We start from the raw sequence: 20,940 nt of genomic DNA on the forward strand, positions 1-20,940 counted from the left end.
TGAGCCTTAGGTATGGCTTTGTTTCGTATGTTTCCACTGAGACGGTGCTCCACAAATCTGCATTTTGTAGCTGGCATTTGCTACTTTGTGCATTCTTTTTTCTTCTGCCTTTCTACTCTTTAGACCCCTAGCTCTATATGGGAGAAATAAAGGATAGAAAGGAAAGGGGGTATCGTTCTTTTTAGACTACTTCCAAGTTTGATCCCCGCTATCAAGATATCTAATTTCTTGTTTCTTCTTTGAGCAAGACTGCTTATCAAACTACAACCAACAGCATCCAACCACCAACCATCAACCCATCCAATGGGGATCCAGCATTTATATACCCGCTGAAAAGTTCCAAGAATTCCAAACATCACACACTCGCAGAAACTATCTGTAGCTGGCAAAATCACACCCCTGTGAGAGCATGGGGCAAATCAATCACTTGCTGTGAAGCGGCCCCAAACCCCACACCTAGGATTAAAACAAAACATATTTCTTTTATTTCTGTGTATTTTTAATTTATTATAGTTTATTCAGATTACACCCTGGTTATTATCCACTCACTTGTATCTTCCTGTTCCCACCCTCCAGTTTTTGTTTCTGGGTTTTTTTTTCCTGTTTTTTAAGAAAACAAAATTCCAAAATTCTCACTACATGGTGGTGTCATCATGGTTTTCTGTAGTGGTCTCTGTCTGTTGCAAAGAGAAGTTTTCTTGATGTGAGTGAAGACTACACTTGTCTGTAATCTGGAACTGACTTGAATATCCCCTACCCTACCCAGAAGGCATCATGTGAGCGTCCAAACGGAGGAGGCAACCAACAGTCCTACCCATCTATGATGCTAATGAGCCATATCAATAAACAGCATGAGAAGACAACCCTAAGGGTGAAATCATAGCACACAAATCTTGGTGGGACCCAAAAATCTCTCTAATTATATGTAAGACCCATTTCACAGGAGGGTAACTGTTATTCCTGGATCTGGAAATCCAACTTTCAGTGAAATAACGGTTATTGGAGGACAGTCTACAACCTCTAGTTTGCTAAACCACCGCAATCCCTAACAATGATCTATAAACATTTGTTCTTATATGTACAAACTTAGTTGTTTAATAATGGCTCTCTTCTTGGCTTTCTAGTAGTTGATTTCTGATTTTCTCTGATGTCTTTATATGACATTTCCTCAAATCTCTGATGTCTTTATGTATAGTCTCTCTCTCTCTCTCTCTCTCTCTCTCTCTCTCTCTCTCTCTCTCTCCCTCCCTCCCCCTCTCTCATAGAGTTCCACAGTGTAGTCCAAGTTGGCTTCAGGCTTACTAGTCCAGGGTGGCTTTGTACCCACAATTCTTCAGCTTGTTCTTCAGGGCTGGAATTCTAGGCATGTGCTGCTGAAGGAGGGCACTGCTCCTACCATGAGGGTCTCACTCTTGTGTTTTCATCTGAACCTAGTATCTTTAAAAGCTCTATCCCCAATGTTATCACATTAGGAGTTAGGACTTCTAAATTAGAATTGAGGTAGGATATTTCATTCCAAAGCAAAGATAATTTGATTAATACCATAAAGCCATGTCTATTATCTATTTGTCATCTATGTGTATGTATCCATCTAGCTAATAATATTTTGTTCATCCAGACATCTATGATTAACATGATTTTTGGTCTAAGAAAAGCTTATGTGAAACAGAATAACCTCCCTTTCCTTATATTCACTATCTAAAAAGGAAAGACTCTTACACATTCATTCTGGAGTTTCCAATTAAGCTCTTCCATCTCAGCAAATATTAAGATGCTGATGAGTCTAATTTCAATCACAGAGCACTGTTAGTCCATGGCATGGCATGTCTTCAGAGTCTTACAAAATTTCCCCACTTACTGCTCCTAATTAAGCATTTATAGACGATAGACTGGGTGACATTTCTCATAATACTTGAAAACATCTTTCAAAGTGCATAAATGTAGCGAAGTTGATTGCTGTTACTTTTCTTTTTTTCTGGGCAGGATAGGGAGAGAGAGGGATTTGAATTCCCAGATGAAGCCCACTTCTGTGTGTGCTGAAGATCCTCTTCTCTTCTGTAGGCACAGCGATAACATTGCCAAACAGCAGGTGCAGGATCTCATTTAGTAACCGGCTGGATTACAATGCAAACTGAAGTTTCCGTCCTTATCGGACACCACTATTAAAGGGGGAACATTGGTAAGGACAAATGGGATCCTAAAGTTAGAATGGATAAGGATGGTAAGACTTTGCAGACCCAAAGTCAGTAGATCTGATGAATCTACTAATCTCAGGAGAAGAGGTAGATCTGTCTCCAGTACAGACTGACAATCTGTGAGTAATCCCTGTTACCAGAAAAGACCACAATGGCCTCCTCTGAAGGAGCTGCTGTGTCTGATAATACTGCTTCATTTAATGACATACCTCTACCCACCATCATTGTTTCCATACTATAACTGGACTAAACTGACTTCAGGCCCTGACTTTATGATAGAAAATGTCACCCAGGAGACTTGTTAGATCACATAAAAATTGTGTGAGCTTTTAATCTGTAAATACAGAAGTCTAGTGAACACCCATATAAATAGATATCAAGGTCAGGGTGTAACTTTGGAGGTACAAAATGTTGGATCTGGGTGAATTTATTGATATAGGCTCATCAAGCAGGAATTCGGTGCTTAATGTCATGGCATGAAGAGTTAAAAAGAGTTCCCACTTAATGGTTGAAATTTAGATAAAAAAATATAGTTCATGTGAGTAAATTAAAAAGCCAGACCTGGCTTGATTTAATGTCAGGGAAGGAGTCAAAGCTTTTGACATGATACATGTTTGCTAAGACCCATTCACTCAATGTGGGGCATTCCAAGGACACACCTGTATCATACAGTTGTGAGGGCAGTGCTGTGCTCACGAGTATAAATCAGGAAGTGACTCCTGTGGACACTTAGGATGATGGACAGTAGATCCAGGATGGAAGCTGAGTGACAGTGATGGAGTTTGAGAGCTTTGGCACCTCCAGTAGAGGCTCCCTCAAAGAGAGATACTGACAGGACTCAGCATAGGAAATGATGCATTGAGCAAATTTTGGAAAATGGTAGGAAGTTTGGAGTTGAAAAGCAAGTAAGAAAGCAAAGAGACCTAATTCCAGGGCAAAGAAAACACTGTAAAGAGTAAACGCAAAGCTTTGGAGCTGACAGAAACTCACAATTTTATAAAGACACGAACAATAGAGAGGATTGGAAAACTCTGGTTGTCTTGGAAGACAGTTTCTCACACAATTACTCTGACTACAGAAGGTAAAGTTGGCTCTCAAGACTGACAAAGCAGTGAGTGCAAGCACGTGTGAGAGAGAGCTGATACTCCTTTCAATATAGGCTAGTTCCTCATATCTTCTATTATAACATGCACATGGCCACCCTTCCCTGACTTCTGCTCTTCTGTCCATAGCTATATTTCCTACTTCACCAAGTATTGGACAAATGCAGTGCACACATCCTCAACACAAATATGGGGAGAAAAAAATAACATTATGGGAAAATAGATCCATTAAGTAGTAAACTGTGAGATGAATTGACAATCACAGATTAAAATACTAAAATTGGTGATAAAATTTTACAGTTTTCATGAGATTTATTTTTTCACCCCTAGAAGGTTCTGATAGTGTTAACATTCAGCTTGTTGTCATTTTATTTCAATAAGGTACGAGTTCTTTAAAGGTCCTGCATGCCAGTCATCTGTGGTATATGAATTAGACAGTGGACACAGGCAAATACACATGGTAGGGAAGAGGCAACTGCTTTCTCCTCATCTGGTTCCATCACTTGGCACCTGTGGTTTTTGGTTAGATGTGCATGTTAGTCTGAATCTTCAGATTGCTGTTGATCTCTCTGATCTTTGGATGAATTTGAACAAGGTGTATTGTTCTGCACCTCTCGCTCTGAAGTTATGTTGGGTGAACATGTTACATATGTGTATGGAACCAAGCTTTGACAAGCAGCAGGATAATTATCTGGCCTCCTGTCTTCTGACTGCTGGTCTTTTAGATTCTGACATGTATCTTCTGTGTCTTCTGGTTCTCTGTCTCTTGCTTGTACATTGTCTGTGTACATATCTTCTCTTAAAACACTGGATTCAGAGTCTTGTTTATCACTTCCTTGACACAGGCCTACTTGAAATATAAAGTTTTGCAAATGACGATCTGGGGTCTGTTGGACTATAGTGCTGTGGGGTTGGATTTGTTGGTATAGTGCCCTTTGCCTTAAGGATTCCCTCTCTAATAGCTCTTGGGATTCCCATTCTAGAGAATGTTGCATTTCAAACTGCCATTCTTGTGCTTTCCAATCTTTGTTTCTCCAGCCTTGACTTCTCCAGTCTTCAGATCCCTGGCTAAAAGTCTGCCAGGATGGAGTTGGCCAGTATGAACATGACTTTTCTGTGAATTGAAAGCTTTGGGAGTCCCAATCATCACACAACTGCTTTGGCGCTCTCTTTACTAGGAGTTGTGGTCTCTCTTGCCAATTTGGGAGCTGAATCTTTGGGGCTTGCTGCTCTTGAGGCTGCTGGTCTTCAGATGGTTGAACTTGAGCTTCTTCTTCTGTATGCTGTTCTTTATCAGACTGCAGATCTTCATTCTCTCTGTCTTTAAGCTGTTCTTCTGGGAGTAGCTCCCCTATAGATTTTTGGTCTTCGATTTTCTCACTTTGGGATTCTTGGAGTGGGACCTCCTCCTCTTTGGCCTGCTGATCATCAGATTGCTGTTGTAGGACTTGCTCTGAGGTTTGAGTATACACATCATGCCTCTCTTTGGTATGCTTCTTTGAGGATAGCCAGGCTTTGATTTGCTGATCTATGGATTTCCGTCTTGAAGTTTTCCTTTGTAAGTCTACAGAGTGTCTTCTTGGCTTCTCCGCTTTGATTTGTAGGTCCAAGGAATGTCTCTTGGGATAGGGTTGCCTATGTTTTCCTGGCAAGGACAAGGAAAGTCTTCTTGTGGTTTTCTTGCCTTTATTATACTCCCATTCTTGAGTCAGCTCCATGACTTCTGTTCGAATGTCCCTATAAAATACTTCTGGATACTTCTGGATTTGAACTTGAGTGTTTAGTGTTTGAAGATCTGAGAGTGTCATGTCTTGGGGTACTGTGTCTTGGGTTTGTGTGCTTTGGGATATTTTGTCTTGAGATAGTGTATCTTGGTATTGAACACTCTGGGATGGAGAGATTTGGGAGGGAATCTCTTGTGATGGAGTCTCTTCAGATTGGGTTTCTTGGAATGGTATGTCTTGAGTTAGTATATCTTGGTCTGGAGTTTCTTGGGATAGAGTCTCTTTGGATGGTATGTCTTGGGTCAGTTTATCTTGGTTTGGAGTCCCTTGGGATGGAGTCTCTTGTGATGCTATATCCTGGATTGGTGTATCTAGATATGAAGTCTCTTGGAGAGATGTATTTTTGGTTAGTATATCTTGGAACACTAGCTCTTGGGATAGAGTTTTTTGGAATGGAATCCCTTGGGATGATGTATTTTTAGTTAGTATATCTTGGTATGATAGCTCTTGGTGTGGAGTCCCTTGGGATGGAGTCCCTTGGGATGGAGTTTTTGGGGATGGTGTCCGTGGGGATGGTGTCCGTGGGGATGGTGTCTGTGGGGATGGTGTCCGTGGGGATGGTGTCCGTGGGGATGGTGCATTTTTAGTTAATATATCTTGGAATGATAGATCTTGTAATGATAGTTCTTGGAATAGAGTCCCTTGGTATGGAATCAGTTGGGACAGAGTCTTTTGGGATGGTATGTCTTGTGTTACTATATCTTGGTATTGCATGACTTGGGATGGGTTTTCTTCAGAATGTACATCTTCAGAGGGCAGATATTCATATCCTAGATCATCAGTCTCTGAAATATGGAGTGATGGGGTTTTAGATTGTAAATCTTTTGTTGAGAGAGCTTCAAGTAGTGTTTGGGTTGACAAATTGTCCTCTGGTAAATGGAGGAAATTTTGTGAAGATGGAGTTTTAAGAATTTTGAGTGATGAATTTTCATAGACAAGTGATTTGAATTGCACATCAGAGGTTTGATACATAATAGATGCTACATCCTCTTCATTCAGATGATCCGTTCTAGACTCTTTCTGAGAAGAAATATTTCCTGAAGACTTTGGTGTTAATGGAGGAGGTATAACATTCACTTTGATTTCTTGCTCTGGAGAGCGCGGAAGAATAGTCTCCTGCCCATCTGGAACCCGCATAGAAGATGTGCCTTTATCACTTTTCTGTGGGATAGTTTTGGGAGCTGAAAGATTTCTTGACAGTTTTAGCTTGAAGAAAGCATAACCTCCTAAGAAAACAGTTTTTATGTCTGAAGCCGTATTATCTCCAGAAGATTTTTCTTGAAACTCAAATCGTAATGTGTTGCTTTCTTCTGGGGCAGGCTGTTCAGCATTTTGAGCAACTTCTGAAGGAAAGAAGAACACAGCCTATAATATAAAGGGGAAAGGAGAACATTAATAGGCCAGAACTGTCTCATGTAATTTTCTTACTGTATTCAGATTATCTTTCCTCTCTTGTGTGTACATGTAGGTAGAAGGAAGATGAAGAGTAAAACAGCAAAGAGCTCTCCTGTCTTTCCTGTCTTCTCATCAGCATTAATTTGTGTGAGTCACTATTCTTATATCCTAAATATTGAACAGAGAAATTTGATCAAAATTGCCTCATTGTTTCTCCCATCCCGAATAACACTAAAATTTCTAAGACATATGCACACAATGCTCAGAAGGGTGTTGAGTCACTTAAGATGGAAATGTAGATGGATTCAAAAGAACCTATATATATATATATATATATATATATATATATATATATATATATATATATATAGTATTTATATATGATATATATAATACAGTATATAGAATATGGTACCAATTTGCTTTATAATAAAGAATGATTTTGAACTAAAAAAAATAAAGTATCCAGTTAATAGTCACACAAAAGTCTGATATTTGACTTACTGATCATCTAGATGAACTGAATGTTGGTGATCAAAGATAAACAGAATTTACCCTTATTGGGCTCACAATTATAATCAGATAAACATATGAGTAGATAATGATAAAATCACACAGCACAGTGCCTGTTATTGAAATAGGTATGAGGTTCTGAGGAAGAAGTTAATTTACAGTATTATTTAAAAGAATGACATATTCAAAGAAAAATATCTACCCAAGGAGATTAAAGACCTCTATGCTAAAACCTCCAAAATATTGCTGAGAATATCTATAAGAAGAACTAGACAAATGGAGACTTTCTCCATGTTTGTTTATAATAAGGCTTAAAAATTAAAAAAGTCAACACCATGCAAAAGTATACAAATTCAATGCTATTTATGTCAAAATACAAATACTTTTTCTCAGTTACTCAGAAAATTAACTTCAAGTTTATATGAATTATTAAGGGGTTCAGAATAGGCAAAATTACTTAAACAAAAGAATAATACTTAGCAAAATAATAGTCCCCAATTCTGAAACTTTCATAAAGTTGTGTTAAGACTGACAGGTAGATAGAAGAGAGGGCCAGGAAACTAACCGCCACCTATATAGTTCACTGAGTTTCAAAAGTGATGTCAGGACCATTCTGTGGGGGGAAAACAGTCTTTTTTAAAGCAGCACTAGAAAAACTGGATAGCTACATGGAAAAATGGATTGAACCCTTCCATAGTATAGACAAACATCAGTGGGTCAAACTTAAAAGCCCAAAGTGTACAATTTGGTGTGGGCCCTTTCCCTCTTTCATTCCATTGTCTTGGAATGGTGCTACCCACATTGGTGCTACCCACATTCAGGACACATCTTACTTATTCTTTCCTTTCTGGAGATATCCTCACAGACAAACTCAGAGGCCTAATTCAGTCACCTCGGCCTTTCATAATCCAATCACGATGTCAATCAATATTAACTGCCACAGTTGGATTTAGTGATTACTTCATGAGTCAAGACAACAAAAGAGGGTAGGGAGACGGGTCATTTGGTAAAGTGCCTGCTGCACAAGTACGCGTGCCTGAGGCCAGATGGCCAGAAGCCATGTAAAAGGCAAAGCATGAAAGCACATTCTTGTTACCCCAACCCCGGGAGCATGGAAATGGGATAGCCAGATCCATGAACCTGAGGATTAATAAGAGACCCTGTCTCAAAAGAAATAAAGACCGTCCCAATTGAGGAAAGACACGCCACGTTGACCTTGGGCATGCATGGTGTGCATACGTGCACATGCACATACACATGAACACACCCTACGTGTGCACAGACCACATACACAACATCACACATATAATGTAGCATGTAATAACAAAAGAAAGAAAACAACACATAAATCAGATTTGATTAGAAAAAAAAACATGACTTTTGTACATTGAAGACACTGCCCAGAATGTAAAAAAAAATAAAACAAAACTACACCAAACTGTGTATATGAAAACTCTACAATTCAAGAGCAAAAACATCAGTAAATGAACAACCTAATTGAGAAATAGGCATGGGCCTATGAAAATCTCTTGTTCAAAGAAGATCTGTCCCAGCAAATAGGCGCATCACCATCAGGAAAATTCTAGTTGGCCTTTGGGATGATGGGAATGAACTATGTCTTGATTGTAATGATAGATAAATAGATGTTTATAATTTGTCAAGATTTTTTTCATGACATACTTATAATGGGTGCATTGGATTGTTTAAAGTTAAAAGCAAGCTAGGAGGCAAGTAAGCAAACACTCCACCTAGCACAGTCTGCAGGGTGTTGTAACATGGAAAGCAAGGTCAGGAACTTCATAATCCTCATGTCATGTGACACTGGAGATGTTAATTAACCTGTTAAGCCTTAGTTCATTTGGATAAAAAAAAGGGGGTCTTGATATAGTATTAACATGGTTCTAATTAAGTTGGTACCCAGTGATTAGAATAATGTTTAACATTATAAACAATCAGTAAAGGTATGAGTTCCTCATGTGACAGTACTATAGGTTCTCCACAAAGTCCTGTATTTCCCCCTTTTTAAGGAAGATAAAGAATCCCATATTTGACCACCTCCCCTTGGGTGGGAAGCCTGGTGGTAGTCAAAGAAAAAGTGGGCTACCAAGATGAGACTTGATAGCCTATGACCATATAGTGGGGGAGGAGGCCCCCTCGGTCATAGACCTAGGGGACGGGAATAGGGTGAAAACGGGAGGGAGGGAGGAATGGGAGGATACAAGGGATAGGATGACAATTGAGTTGTAATCTGAATAAATTAATTAAGTAATAAAAATAAATTTAAAAATAAAAAGGAAAAAGAATTATATATAAACAGAGATGACTGAGGACAATAGATAGGACAGGAAAGGAAAGTAAGTTATCTTAAAGAGTAGAGTGAGCATCAACCTTAAGGTCAGCCCCTTCTGACCTTCCTAAATTTAGGAGTTTGAATGTGTTGCTTCTGCACACTAATAGAAGTCTATGTGCAGTGAAGATCTCAGTGTGTACATAGTAGTACCAACCTCTGCTGCTTGTACACTTGCAGGCAGGTGATGGGAGGAGACAAAAAAAATCAGGATCCCTGGAAGTTTGTGGGCAAGCTGGCCTGGAGTATGCAGTAGTGAACATCAGGAGAGACCTTTTCTCAAAACAAAGTAGAAGATAAGGACCAACACCTGAGGTTGTCCTCTGGCCTCCACACTGACCCTGTGGCATGAGCATACCTGCTCCCCCCCAACCTCAACACAGACACACAGACACAGTTCTCATGACAACCTTGGGCGTACCTCTCTTGGACTGGTCCAGCACCTGCTTCTCAAGGATGCGATAGTCACAGAGATGCTGAACTCTGCTATGGTGATGATTAATAAGACTGACAAAATCCCCTGAAAATAAGGAGGAGAAAGAAATCATATTTAGGACAAAAGCAATGTCCCTTTAAAGACAGAAGCTGAGAACACTTTATATACTGTGACTGAGTTTGTGAAAACTCATATTCTTTTTTTTTTATTAATTTATTCTTGTTACATCTCAATGGTTATCCCATCCATTGTATCCTCTCATTCTTCCCTTCCTCCCATTTTCCCCTTATTCTGCTCCCCTATGACTGTTCCTGAGGGGGACTTCCTTCCCCTGTATATGCTCATAGGGTATCAAGTTTCTTCTTGGTAACCTGCTGTCCTTCCTCTGAGTGCCACCAGGTTTCCCCCTCCAGGGGACGTGGTCTAATGTGAGGCACCAGAGTATGTGGGAAAGTCATACCCCACTCTCCACTCAACTGTGGAGAATGTTCTACCCATTGACTAGATCTGGGTAGGGGTTTGAAGTTTACTGCCTGCATTGTCCTTCATCTACTAAAACTGTATCTTTTTGTATCTTTCTAGTAAGAAGTGGGTAACAAACTTCAATGTCAGCAGGGCTGAGATAGCCTCTGGAGTGAAACAAAAAGGGGGAAGTAGAGACTAATAGCATTTCTGTAACACCTGCTATTTCATTGCAACGGATTGTTCTGTGTGGGAATATAGTAATCCAATGCCTGCTTTTTCTTCCTTAACGAAGCTGGATATGCACATTTTTAAAGTGAAGGTTTCAGCTAGTATCTTCACCTATGTGAGTCAAATAAAAACAAACCTAATGGCATTTTGCAGTCTCTACTTTAAGGTAAAGTTTTGATTGAGAGGCAGGATGGTACAGTGTGGTATTAAAAAACAATTAAATACTGGAGGTGGCAAAAGCTGGGTACAATTGGGCCCAACGTCACACTTTTACTGGGAAAGTGATTAAAGCTCTAAATCTCAGTTTCCTCTAGACACATGTAGAAGTTTGCTTGTCGCTAAAGCTGATGTGTGTCCACACACACCCTACTGAGGTTCCCTGGCTTTTGCCTTTCAGCAGGAGAGAACTGGCTCCAGTGCTTGTGAAACACTCATCAGATGCTTAGACAAAGTAAGACAGAGCTTTATTCCCTTGTCACTGCTTTCTGACTTTCCTTAGGAACTCAAGTCTAGTTCTGGAATTCATCTCAGCCACACAGGAAGGTCCTTTCATTCATTTCAACAGGTAATTACAGGAATGGAATCATGGGCAATCGCTTCCCATGAGTCTCCTTCCCTTTTGTCCTTATTGGTCCAAAATTTAAAGTTCTAGGACCCAAGTCTTTAAGATGTCACTATCAGAAATAGATTAAAAGTCCAAAGTTTGCTTTGGGATCAAAAGGAGAAGGCCCATTGGAATCTTTGACATGATTAAAAATGATGTCAGGGATGGCACAATGACTCAGCAGGTATAAGCATCTACTCCCAAGCCTGACAGCATGAGTTTGAGCTCCAGGATCCACATGTTTGAAGAAGAGAACTAATTCTTGCAAGATTTTCTTTGATGTTCACATGTATGCTATGGCCTTGTGAACCACACACTCCTCAAGTAAATAAGTGTGAAAAGTAATAAAAATAATTACATTGTCATGTATTACTTGTACAATAGACTCTTTAAAACTATAATTAGGGGCAGAAGAGATGACTCAACAATTTTGAGCACTGGCTCTCTCCTAGAGGGCCTGGGTTCAGTCACTAGAACTCACATGGTAGCTCATAAATTTCTGTGACTCCAGACCCAGAGCATTCACTGGTACCTTACAGCTGCAGAGAACACCATGCATGCATGTGGTGCACAGTCCCACATTCAGGCAAAACACCACACATATACAAATAGGCAAATAAAATTAAAAAACCTTATGTATTTCTTGGAAAAGGAATATATCATTTACCCTACTGAGTCAAAATTGTATAAAAAATGGTTTGTGTTTAAAATATAGAAACACTGCTCTTAAGTATATTATTCCACTGTATTTGGTTTCATGCCAATAGAGCAATTTTTTGATCATCAGAAAGATAAAATTTAGTACAATTAATGTAATAATTACTGAAATAGCTAAAGCTATTGAATATTTATACTTTGCCAGGTATTATTTGAAGTAATCCTTAGCATAAATCAGTGAGGCAGCAATTTTATTAATTTTAAATTTTTACACAAGGAAAACCAAGATATGGAGAGCCTATAATGTTAGGCCAAGGGCACACACTCCCAGAAGCTGAGTGTAGGACTGAAAATCGGGAAGCTATGTTCCTAGAATCCCCCTGTCATTCCACAGTATGCTATGTGGGGAGGAAAACTGAATGTCATGGACATGGCTTGGCTAAGGTTACTCAGGCTCTGAATCTACAATCAGATCACTCACAAGAAGAAGTGTTCTGCCTACGACACATGTTCCTTCAAGGGTGGGCGTCTGGCAGAATTTGTGCAGCTGTGTAAAGCTGAGGAGGGTCAAAGCAATCCCAACCAATGCAGCCAGGGAGCTGAAGACATTCATGGTCACGACTCCGTGTCTCTGGAAAGTAGATTTAAAGCACAATAAAGCAAATATCAATGAATGATAAAAACACCTTGTAGGAAACTCTCAACTCTTCTAGTCCTAGAGGCCTCATAAGGCCCATGCAATTGCAAGGCTTGACAAGTTCAGTTCTGACCGGTCAAAGTCAGAAGGCAAAGCAAATAGAAGAATGGGCCCACAATGCCCGCAGTCAATGCTACTGACATCAACAGCAAACCATCTTTCATAACCTGGAAGGATCTAGTGTGCTGGACAGTATCTCAAATTGGAAATCAGACTTGATTTTGCTTTGTGTCCTGCTTTTATTAGAATGTGTCTGAGTCTCGATTTCTACCTTAAAAACGACAATGACTTTAGTGTAGTGTTCACTTATTTTCTAAAGGTTTAGTGTATAGTAAGTATGTATCATCACCACCTTAGGCCCCAGACATGTAAAGCCTCGTGCAGGAACTGACAACTCACCATCACAGGGCTCACCATAACCCAGGTAGAGTCAGATGATGATTAACAAAACCATCAATATAGGTAAAGATGGTAATGTTTGGATTAGGAGTTAGAGATGCCCTCATTAATCTCAGTGCTTCCACATGGGAGGCAAACAAAGTTGATTGCTCCATTCAATTTCCTTTAACTTTTAAAAATACTTTAAAAAAAAAATTCCTATGTGAGTATTGTGTTTACACCATTTACTTCCTCACGCAAACTTCTCCTGTGTTCCCCCTCTCACTCCTCAAATGCATAGCCCCTTATTATTTAATTATTATTTTTTACGTATACGTTTATAAATACTACGTAATTTGGTGTTGCCCATTTGTATGTTTGTTTAGTGCTAAACACTTGGGATTGGGGCGGCGGGGGGTTGAATTTTTTTCATTCATGTTGGCATGTCGGCTGACGTCATTTTTTTCAGGTCTTATTTAGGCAACCATATTGTTGAGATCATAGGTACAGATTCCTCCTCATATGTAGAAGGTTCAGTCTTTCAGTAGATGCCCTAGTCTGGCTCTTAGAGTCTTTCTGCCCAAGCTTCCAAGATGTTCCCTGAGCCATCAGTATTGGGTTATATTGTAGATGTATCAGTTGATGTTGGGCACCTTCTACTTAATTCTTTTAATCCATTCCCAGTATGTTTGAAGGGAGATGTATGTGTGTCTGAGTTTCTTATAAGAAAGATGTGCATGTGGGTTGGAGCGGTCATTATTTTCTTCATATTTATTCTTACTTTAAAAAAAGACAGCATTAATTTGCAGTATAACTATTGTTTCTTGGTTGGCTGCATTATGTCTGCTGAGGTTGGAAACGAAACCATGCATTTACACAGCCCATCTTTTCCAGAGTTGTGTGTGGCCTGGTGCCACACTGACTGTTTATCCTAAGCTGAGATCTTTAGAAAGGTCATGCAAATCTGTCAAGCTCTCTCCGTATTAAGCTCTTTGATCTTTCCAGTCTTGGTTTTGGCATTCACAGGGAGCAGTAACAGACTAGGGTCTTTGGGAATACCATCCCCACGGAAGATCGCACATTACAAGGAGCACACCCTACCCTAGTCTAACCTGGTCCTTATTACATGCTTGTGATGTCAGTCAGACACTTGCTGTCTGGGTTTTAGAGATGAATGGAATTTAGAAACCAAGTGACCATGAGCCATTCCATGCTTGGTGGAAAAGCTGTGGTGGAAACCAGGTCTTCTGCAGTCCTACCCCAGTGAGTCATGCCGAGCCTTTGGTCAACTGTAAAGTTCTCCATGAGACACAGATGACCATTGAGTGTGTCTCAGCTCTGGAGGAAGACAATAGAGACTGTCAGCATTTCTCTCTAGAGCGGCATATGGGGGCATTCATCCTCCTCCCTAGGACCTCACTAGGGTTTGTAACTCCCCCTGATGAAACTAACAGAGGGCCATGAAACCAGATCTGGTGACTTTGAGAAGGAGTCCACGGCTCTAGAGTTTTTCAACAATGATCAGATGAGACTAGGAACATTTAACAACACCATATCTTCTGTAAGTAATATCTTAAATACCTCTTAAATATAGGTAATCTCCCTTCAGCTTGACAGAGCAATGAGAGCTAGTCAGCTCTGACTGGATCCTGCAACCATGTGACATTGGTGCAATCATGTGACATCGGTGCCACACTTTTTGTCTGGTCCTCAGACAGGCTTGGGAAATGTAGCTGCTATTGGTGTTGGAGGTGGGGCTGGGGAAAGAGAGTGAGGGTCACTGGGCTTGTGGATGGGTTTTGATTGAGGAAGGGCTTCTCAGCCTTGAGACTGTAGACATTTAGGTCAGATGGCTTTTCTATTGTCATAGGAAGCCTTCTTATGCTTCCTTTATTTTAAAGTTTAGAGGAGGTGGCTCAGTGGTTAATAGCACTGGCTGCTCTTTCAAAGGTCCCAGTTTCAGTTCCACATGGTGGCCCACAAATACTGTAACTCCAGTTCTAGGGGATCTGATACCATCTTTTGGCCTCTGTGGACACCAGGCATACACACTGGACACATACATAAAAACAGGTAAAACACTCCTACACATAAAATAAAAATAAATCTAAAAAGAAAATGGATGCTTACAGACAACCCTGGCTCTTACCCAATAGCTGCCATGCTAGATAGTACATGTTATCCAGTTATGACAATTAAAAAGTGTCTTTGGACATCATGAAGTATTTCCCTGGGGAAAGAGAAGGAGCAAAAACCTACACCCAATTAACAACCACTTAATTACAGCAATATAGGATGGCTCCCAATGAGTAACTTTCCTTTTGCCTGACCAGGGAAGTAGGATCTAGGGAAAGAATGTAGGTCTAAATCATCTACAGGTTGGGTTTAAGCCACAAATTTGATACATAAAGATCTTCCTGAGAAACGCTAGAACTCAAGGCCAAAGCTATAACAAAGCAAATAAATTTTGAAAAAGTGACTTACCAGAATTTGTCTTGATTTATTATTGAACATTGTGACAAATCCTGTCAGAAAAAACTGTTCAGAAGACAAGAAACAAAAGTCAACAGGTGGTACATTCAACCTGAGAACAACACAATATCCTTTGGGTTTTCAAACTCTCAGTAATCCCGCCCCCTCCCGCCTCCATCCCACAGAGCATCTAGTCTTTCGAACCTGAGTGGTAGGGAGGAAGATCCTTGTTTTAATTCCGGCTATAGGAGTTGGTATTGGTGCCTTGAGACATTTGAGTCTTAGAGTCTAAAAATCCTTCTGCTGCAGTACAGAGACTGGGAAGTCACCGCTGGGACCTTCCTCTGCTTCACCTGGCCTCCCAATCAGTCTCAAAGCTTCTCTTCTCCCCAGCCTCACAGTATCACCTTCCTCTCCTGGGTAATTGCAACTTCTTCCCAGTTTATTTTTCCCAGGACGACTGTCATCCTTGAATTAATTTTCCGCTCAAAAACCCCACAATGTCCTCCAGCGAGAACACACCTTCCTACGAAGTACTTTCCTTAAAAACCACCAATAGGTTGGTCCACTTGTTCTTCTATTGAAGTACACTTCTCCACAATTGTTACTGCCCTCTTCACAACAGTTAGGAACCAGAATCAGCTTAGATGCCCATTAGTTAAGAGACAGTTCCATTGTATGCCACAGCCACGCACTTTTCTCAGTTGGTCTTTTCCACGACACCCCCTTAGCTTGTACTTTCTGTGATAGCCTGAGGATGCATACCTTCCTTCTACTCCAGCTAATGAGAACTCATGTCTGAAGCACTCCTCTGTCCCTGGGGCCAGGTGGATCCTCTACTAAAACCTCATACAGTTCCTTGGAGCATTTAGTGTAAGTGTAAAGCATCTCTCACGTTTCTCAGAGAGGGTTTTGTTCAACAGTTCAACAGACCAGGGGCATCACCAAGAAGATGTATGCCCTCAATGAGTCTTTCCCATGAAGAACGGGTTTTCAAAAACCAGTAAATCAAACCTAATTAAAATTCACACCTGGGGATCTCACAAATTATCCTGGGGGAATTCAGTTGGTGAATGAGGAGGTGAGGACTGGGTCGACTTAGTTCCTTAGAGTGAGTGTAGATTAGAAACCACCATCATATTATTTTATTGGGAAAGTGAAAATGTTACCAGTTGGCTTAAAATTTCAATTGAAAAATGCAAAGTATAGACAAGGTGTGGGATCTTAGCAAAGCACAGTACTGGTTTTAATAGAGAAAGTGGTCTCATTGATTTCTTATTTCAGTTATTTGTTTATTGATTGACTGACTCATGCATTCAGCCACACATCGCATCTCTCAAGCATGAGTAATTCCTGAGAATACCAAGGTAAGTAAAACAGAGGCCATTCTTGTCCTCTTGTATGCCCTGATTTGAGACGTTCTAAATGAATTTCTCCTAAACATTCAGTTCAGGATTAGGAACCCAGGCTGTAGGGTTCGGTGGAACTAGGACTGAAGTAAGAACAATACTGATGGCTCTGTGATCGCCTGTGCATTACAGTCATAAACCCCTCTGGGCTAAGACGGGTGGTGGCCTACAATGATCCTGACATTTTCCTGTTCACACCAGTGGCATCTGCATGTGTCCCCCTTACCTGTTTTCCGACTGACTTGTCTGCACAGGGCCAAGTAGGCTATTTACCTGTTTCGTCTCCCAGATTGGTACTGCAGGGTGTACTATACCTATGGGCTTTGGGAAACTGCCACGTGCCTAGGCACAGTTGTTGCTATGAGGGTGTTAGACAATGGCCAATGGAATAATGTGGAACATTTTATTTATTATTTATTTATTTATTTATTTTTAATTTTTGCTACGGAGCAGTTCTGCCTGCTCAGTATCCTGGAAGGGACACATTTACAAAATATATTGTCATAGAGCTGAGTCCAATTCACATCAGTCTTTATAGCAGTTGCTGACAAGTCGTCAGCAGTTGGTACTTACAATAAATGCTCCCCAGTATGGATATCCAGCGAGGACTACAAGAGGAAGCTTTTTGGAGAAAAAGATGAAATTAAATGCGAATATAATTCCAAGGCCCACAATGACCAGAGAAAGAACAATCTGGATAGCCTGGAAGGAAAAAATGAACATGAGGTGACTAGAGCCCAGGCCTGTGGGCTGCCCCAGACACACCTTTGCCCCAGACAGCCCTCTGGCCCCAGACACACCCCTGCCCCAGAGAGCCCTCTGGCTCCAGACACACCCCTGCCCCAGACACACCCCTGCCCCAGATACATCCCTAACCCAGACACAACCTTGACCTAGACATACCCCTGACTGCATAGGAACCCGGTCTAAGTATGTTCCATGTCTCCTTCAGGCTTGAGTCCAAATTTTAATTCTTCACTCTTGTCCTTTACCATTTCCCAGAATCACCAGTATATTTTGCAGGAGAAATACTTGAATTCATTTGTGATTAAACCTAAATTGTAAAATTCCTGCGCACAGGCCCCACAAACTACCCTTTATACTCTTTCCTCTTCTGTCCAACATCTGACCCACTGACAAGATTGCCCTCATGGTTAGCCTCCACATTTTCAACATTAAATGTATAGGAAAGTGGATGGGAGGCTTTGTTCTAGGATGAAATTCTAAGGGTGCTTAAGTCTCTTATATTAAAAATATGACAATATTTCTAGATAACCTATACATATTCTCTACTTTGGGCAGTTTTTTCTCAGACAGAGCCTTCTGTATTACAAACTGTCCTCAAAGTCACTATGTCACACAGGGTGACTGTGATCACCTGACTTCCCTGTGTCCACCTCCCAAAGCTGGACGACAGACTAGTGTCACCACATTGCACGCCTCCTGTGTCCTTTAGACCATCTCTCCTAGGATGGTAGCCTACAATGTACCATACACGTACGAGTACCAGAAACTTTTAAGCATCAATCTACCCAGGAGTGAACAAGACACTTAACAGGATGTGGCTGTTTTTTGTACTGTCCAGAGGATGGGTACAAGAAAACTAACTACATGTTTAGTACAGGGAAGATTAAAAAATCTTTTCATTCTGTGTTGGTTGAGCCTGTGGTTATGCATCCTACAGACATGGACTGCACTGGAGGACTCCTGCCACGCCCTGGGGCCACTCCCTCAAGAAGATATTTGAACAAATTGCAGTTTCCTGCTTCTCTTGTGTTGGAAATCAACGATAAGAACCACCTCCTCGTGAAGAACGCCCAGGCCATCCCTGGAGTTAGGTGAGCTATTAGGCTACTCCCTCCTGAGAATGACTTAATCCATCACCTCAGACACATTTCTGCATTGACAGCTGAGAGCTAAGGTAGAACCCAGATCCAAGGCAAACTGTGCACTGCACTTCTAAAGAGATCTTTTGTCCCTCTCTCTTAACCAACACCTGGGGAGACAGCACACAATGACTCTTCTCTGCAGGATCTATTTTTTTCCACAAGCAAATGACTTATATGTGCTACTTTATTTCCTGAAAACTTCATATACGTGTACGATGTACTAATCCCGTTGCCTTCTTTTATCCATCCCCCTTTCATGCTGAGCCTTTCTTCTTTCCAACTAGTCCTTTATTGTTTGGTGACTCATTGACTAATTAGAGCTGCTTACATTAGCATCAGTATAGGGTTAATTATTGGAGATGGGCAAAACTTACCAGTAGCTACACTCCTGAAGATAATTACTGATCCCTTCCCTCCCTATACCAGGCAACCATAGCTGTCAATAGCTCCTCAGGAAAGGGTGGAGGCTCCTGAGCTTCCTCTATTGTAGGATACATGGCAGATGAAGGGCCAGGGAGGAAAGGAGAGCAGCTTATTCCCTGAATATCATTGCACAAAGCCACGTCTGTAACAAGCATGGAGATACAACCTCTTTCCTCCCACCTGGGATGACCCATGATAAGGCAGAACTCACTCCCAAAACCTTTGGCTCTCCCTTCAGGAAGTCCAGCAGAGAGTTATGAGGTCGGTAGGGAAAGGCAGTCATGACAGTTTCATCTGGGTCTATAGTGATGGCATGGGTCCTCTTTTTGTCCTCAGATGGTGACTCCATGATTCAGTGGCAGAGCTCTGTTAGGAGAAGGGGTGAATGGATATTACAGCCATAATCATGATGTATTTCTCCCTTAGGGCCACATGGAGTCCTCCTCAATGATCCCACAGCAATCACACAGCACTAGAACTACAGAATCCCAGGCATTGAGTCATAGAATCTGAGGATTCTAGAGTGTGCCAACCCTACCGATTCTTACAGGGGAAACCTGTAAAACGTATTATATTATCGGCTTTGTTTAAACGAGTATAGCAAACACAAAATTAGATAGATGGCACACGCAAAACAAGGCCCTGTATTAACATATTTGTACACATATTCATATGTACATACATACATGCACACACACATATATTTCACAGCTATGCTCTGATACTCTACCAAATAATTATAATTATACAGGCTTTGGAATTTTATTTTTCAGGCTAATCTTTTATTTTCACTTTTTTTTTTTTTTAATGATTTCAACTGGTAAATCACTGCAGTAAACAATAAGGCCAAGTAGAATATATGCAACTATCATCTCAGATCTACCCAGATTGCAGCAGTTACAAGTACTAGGGTTTCTTGACTTTTGCATGCTGGTGTCTGGACACAATACTGCTCTTGAATTTTTCATGGACTTACTTATGAAACATATAGGAACAAAGCCTTTGATGTATTTGCTCTGTCCCAGACACTGTACAAGGCGCTTGGTTTGTTTTAATGTGCATTTCAATGGTACATTCGACAATATTCAGTGCTCAAACTGAGGAGGAGGAGAAAGGTCAAACTGCCAAAGTATAAATTTCCAGGGATAGGCGAAGAAGGCAGTCCTTCTGTCTCCAAAACCTGTGTTTTTACTGTTCAGTCATACTTCTATCCTTTTGCAAATGGAGTTTACTTCTTTTAGGAAAAGTGTTATTATTTAATGATATCTCTTTAAGTTAAAAAAAATATATCTTAATAGTATAAAATAAATAGTGAATTTCTGACTATGTTTTCCATATATTATTTATATAACTTACATATACTTATGATATTTTGATAATTTTATTTTGTTTATACAGAATGGTGGTTTGTTTTTGGTTTTTTTTATTAATACGTTATTTATTTACATTCTGATTGAAGCTTCCTCTCTTGTCCTGTCCTCCCAATCCATCCCTCTCACCACCCTCATCTACTCCTCCTCCCCTTCTCTTCAGAAAAGGGAGACCTCTCATGGATATCAACCAGCCAAGGCCTATCAAGTTGCAGTAAAATTAGGTGCATTTTCTATTGAGGCTAAACAAGGCAGCCCAGTTAAGGGAAAGGGATCCAAAGGCAGCCAATGTAGTCAGAGACATCCCATCTTAAAAGTCCCACATGAGGACCAGCTGCACAAGTGTTACATGTGTGCAGAGGGCCTTGGTCCCTCCATTTCCTGCTCTCTGGTTGCCAGTTCAGTCTCTATGAGCAGCTGTGAGCTCAAATTAATTTATTCTGTAGCATGTTTTTGTGGTGTCCTAGACCCCTTTGGCTCCTCCAAACCTTCCTCCCCCTCTTCCACAGGATTTCCCAAGCTGTGGGTCTCAGCATCAGTTTCCATTGGTTGCTAGGTGAAAACTCTCTGATGAC

General features: G+C 40.7%; 1 protein-coding gene across 1 annotated transcript; it reads right to left on the reverse strand.

The window, feature by feature from the left end:
• Positions 1-3,834: 3,834 nt before the first annotated feature.
• Positions 3,835-19,344, reverse strand: Ms4a14 (membrane spanning 4-domains A14). The gene is made up of 6 exons (XM_051146909.1): positions 19,207-19,344; positions 17,257-17,385; positions 15,287-15,340; positions 12,209-12,358; positions 9,759-9,857; positions 3,835-6,447 (listed from the first exon to the last, which is right to left on the reverse strand). The coding sequence occupies exons 1-6, from the start codon at positions 19,342-19,344 to the stop codon at positions 3,835-3,837; spliced, it is 3,183 nt and encodes a 1,060-aa protein (XP_051002866.1).
• Positions 19,345-20,940: the final 1,596 nt, after the last annotated feature.

The sequence above is a fragment of the Acomys russatus genome, chromosome 5 (genome assembly GCF_903995435.1).
Source record: "Acomys russatus chromosome 5, mAcoRus1.1, whole genome shotgun sequence".
NCBI classification, from domain to species: domain Eukaryota; kingdom Metazoa; phylum Chordata; class Mammalia; order Rodentia; family Muridae; genus Acomys; species Acomys russatus.

Bases quoted from the DNA above. Each gene is read 5' to 3' on its own strand.
- Ms4a14 (XM_051146909.1), bottom strand. From the start codon at position 19,344: ATGGAGTCACCATCTGAGGACAAAAAGAGGACCCATGCCATCACTATA. The intron at 17,386-19,206 runs GTGAGTTCTGCC...TTTTCCTTCCAG, and splicing joins GAGAGCCAAAGGTTTTGGGA to GCTATCCAGATTGTTCTTTC. The intron at 12,359-15,286 runs GTAAGTCACTTT...TCTACTTTCCAG, and splicing joins ATAAATCAAGACAAATTCTG to AGACACGGAGTCGTGACCAT.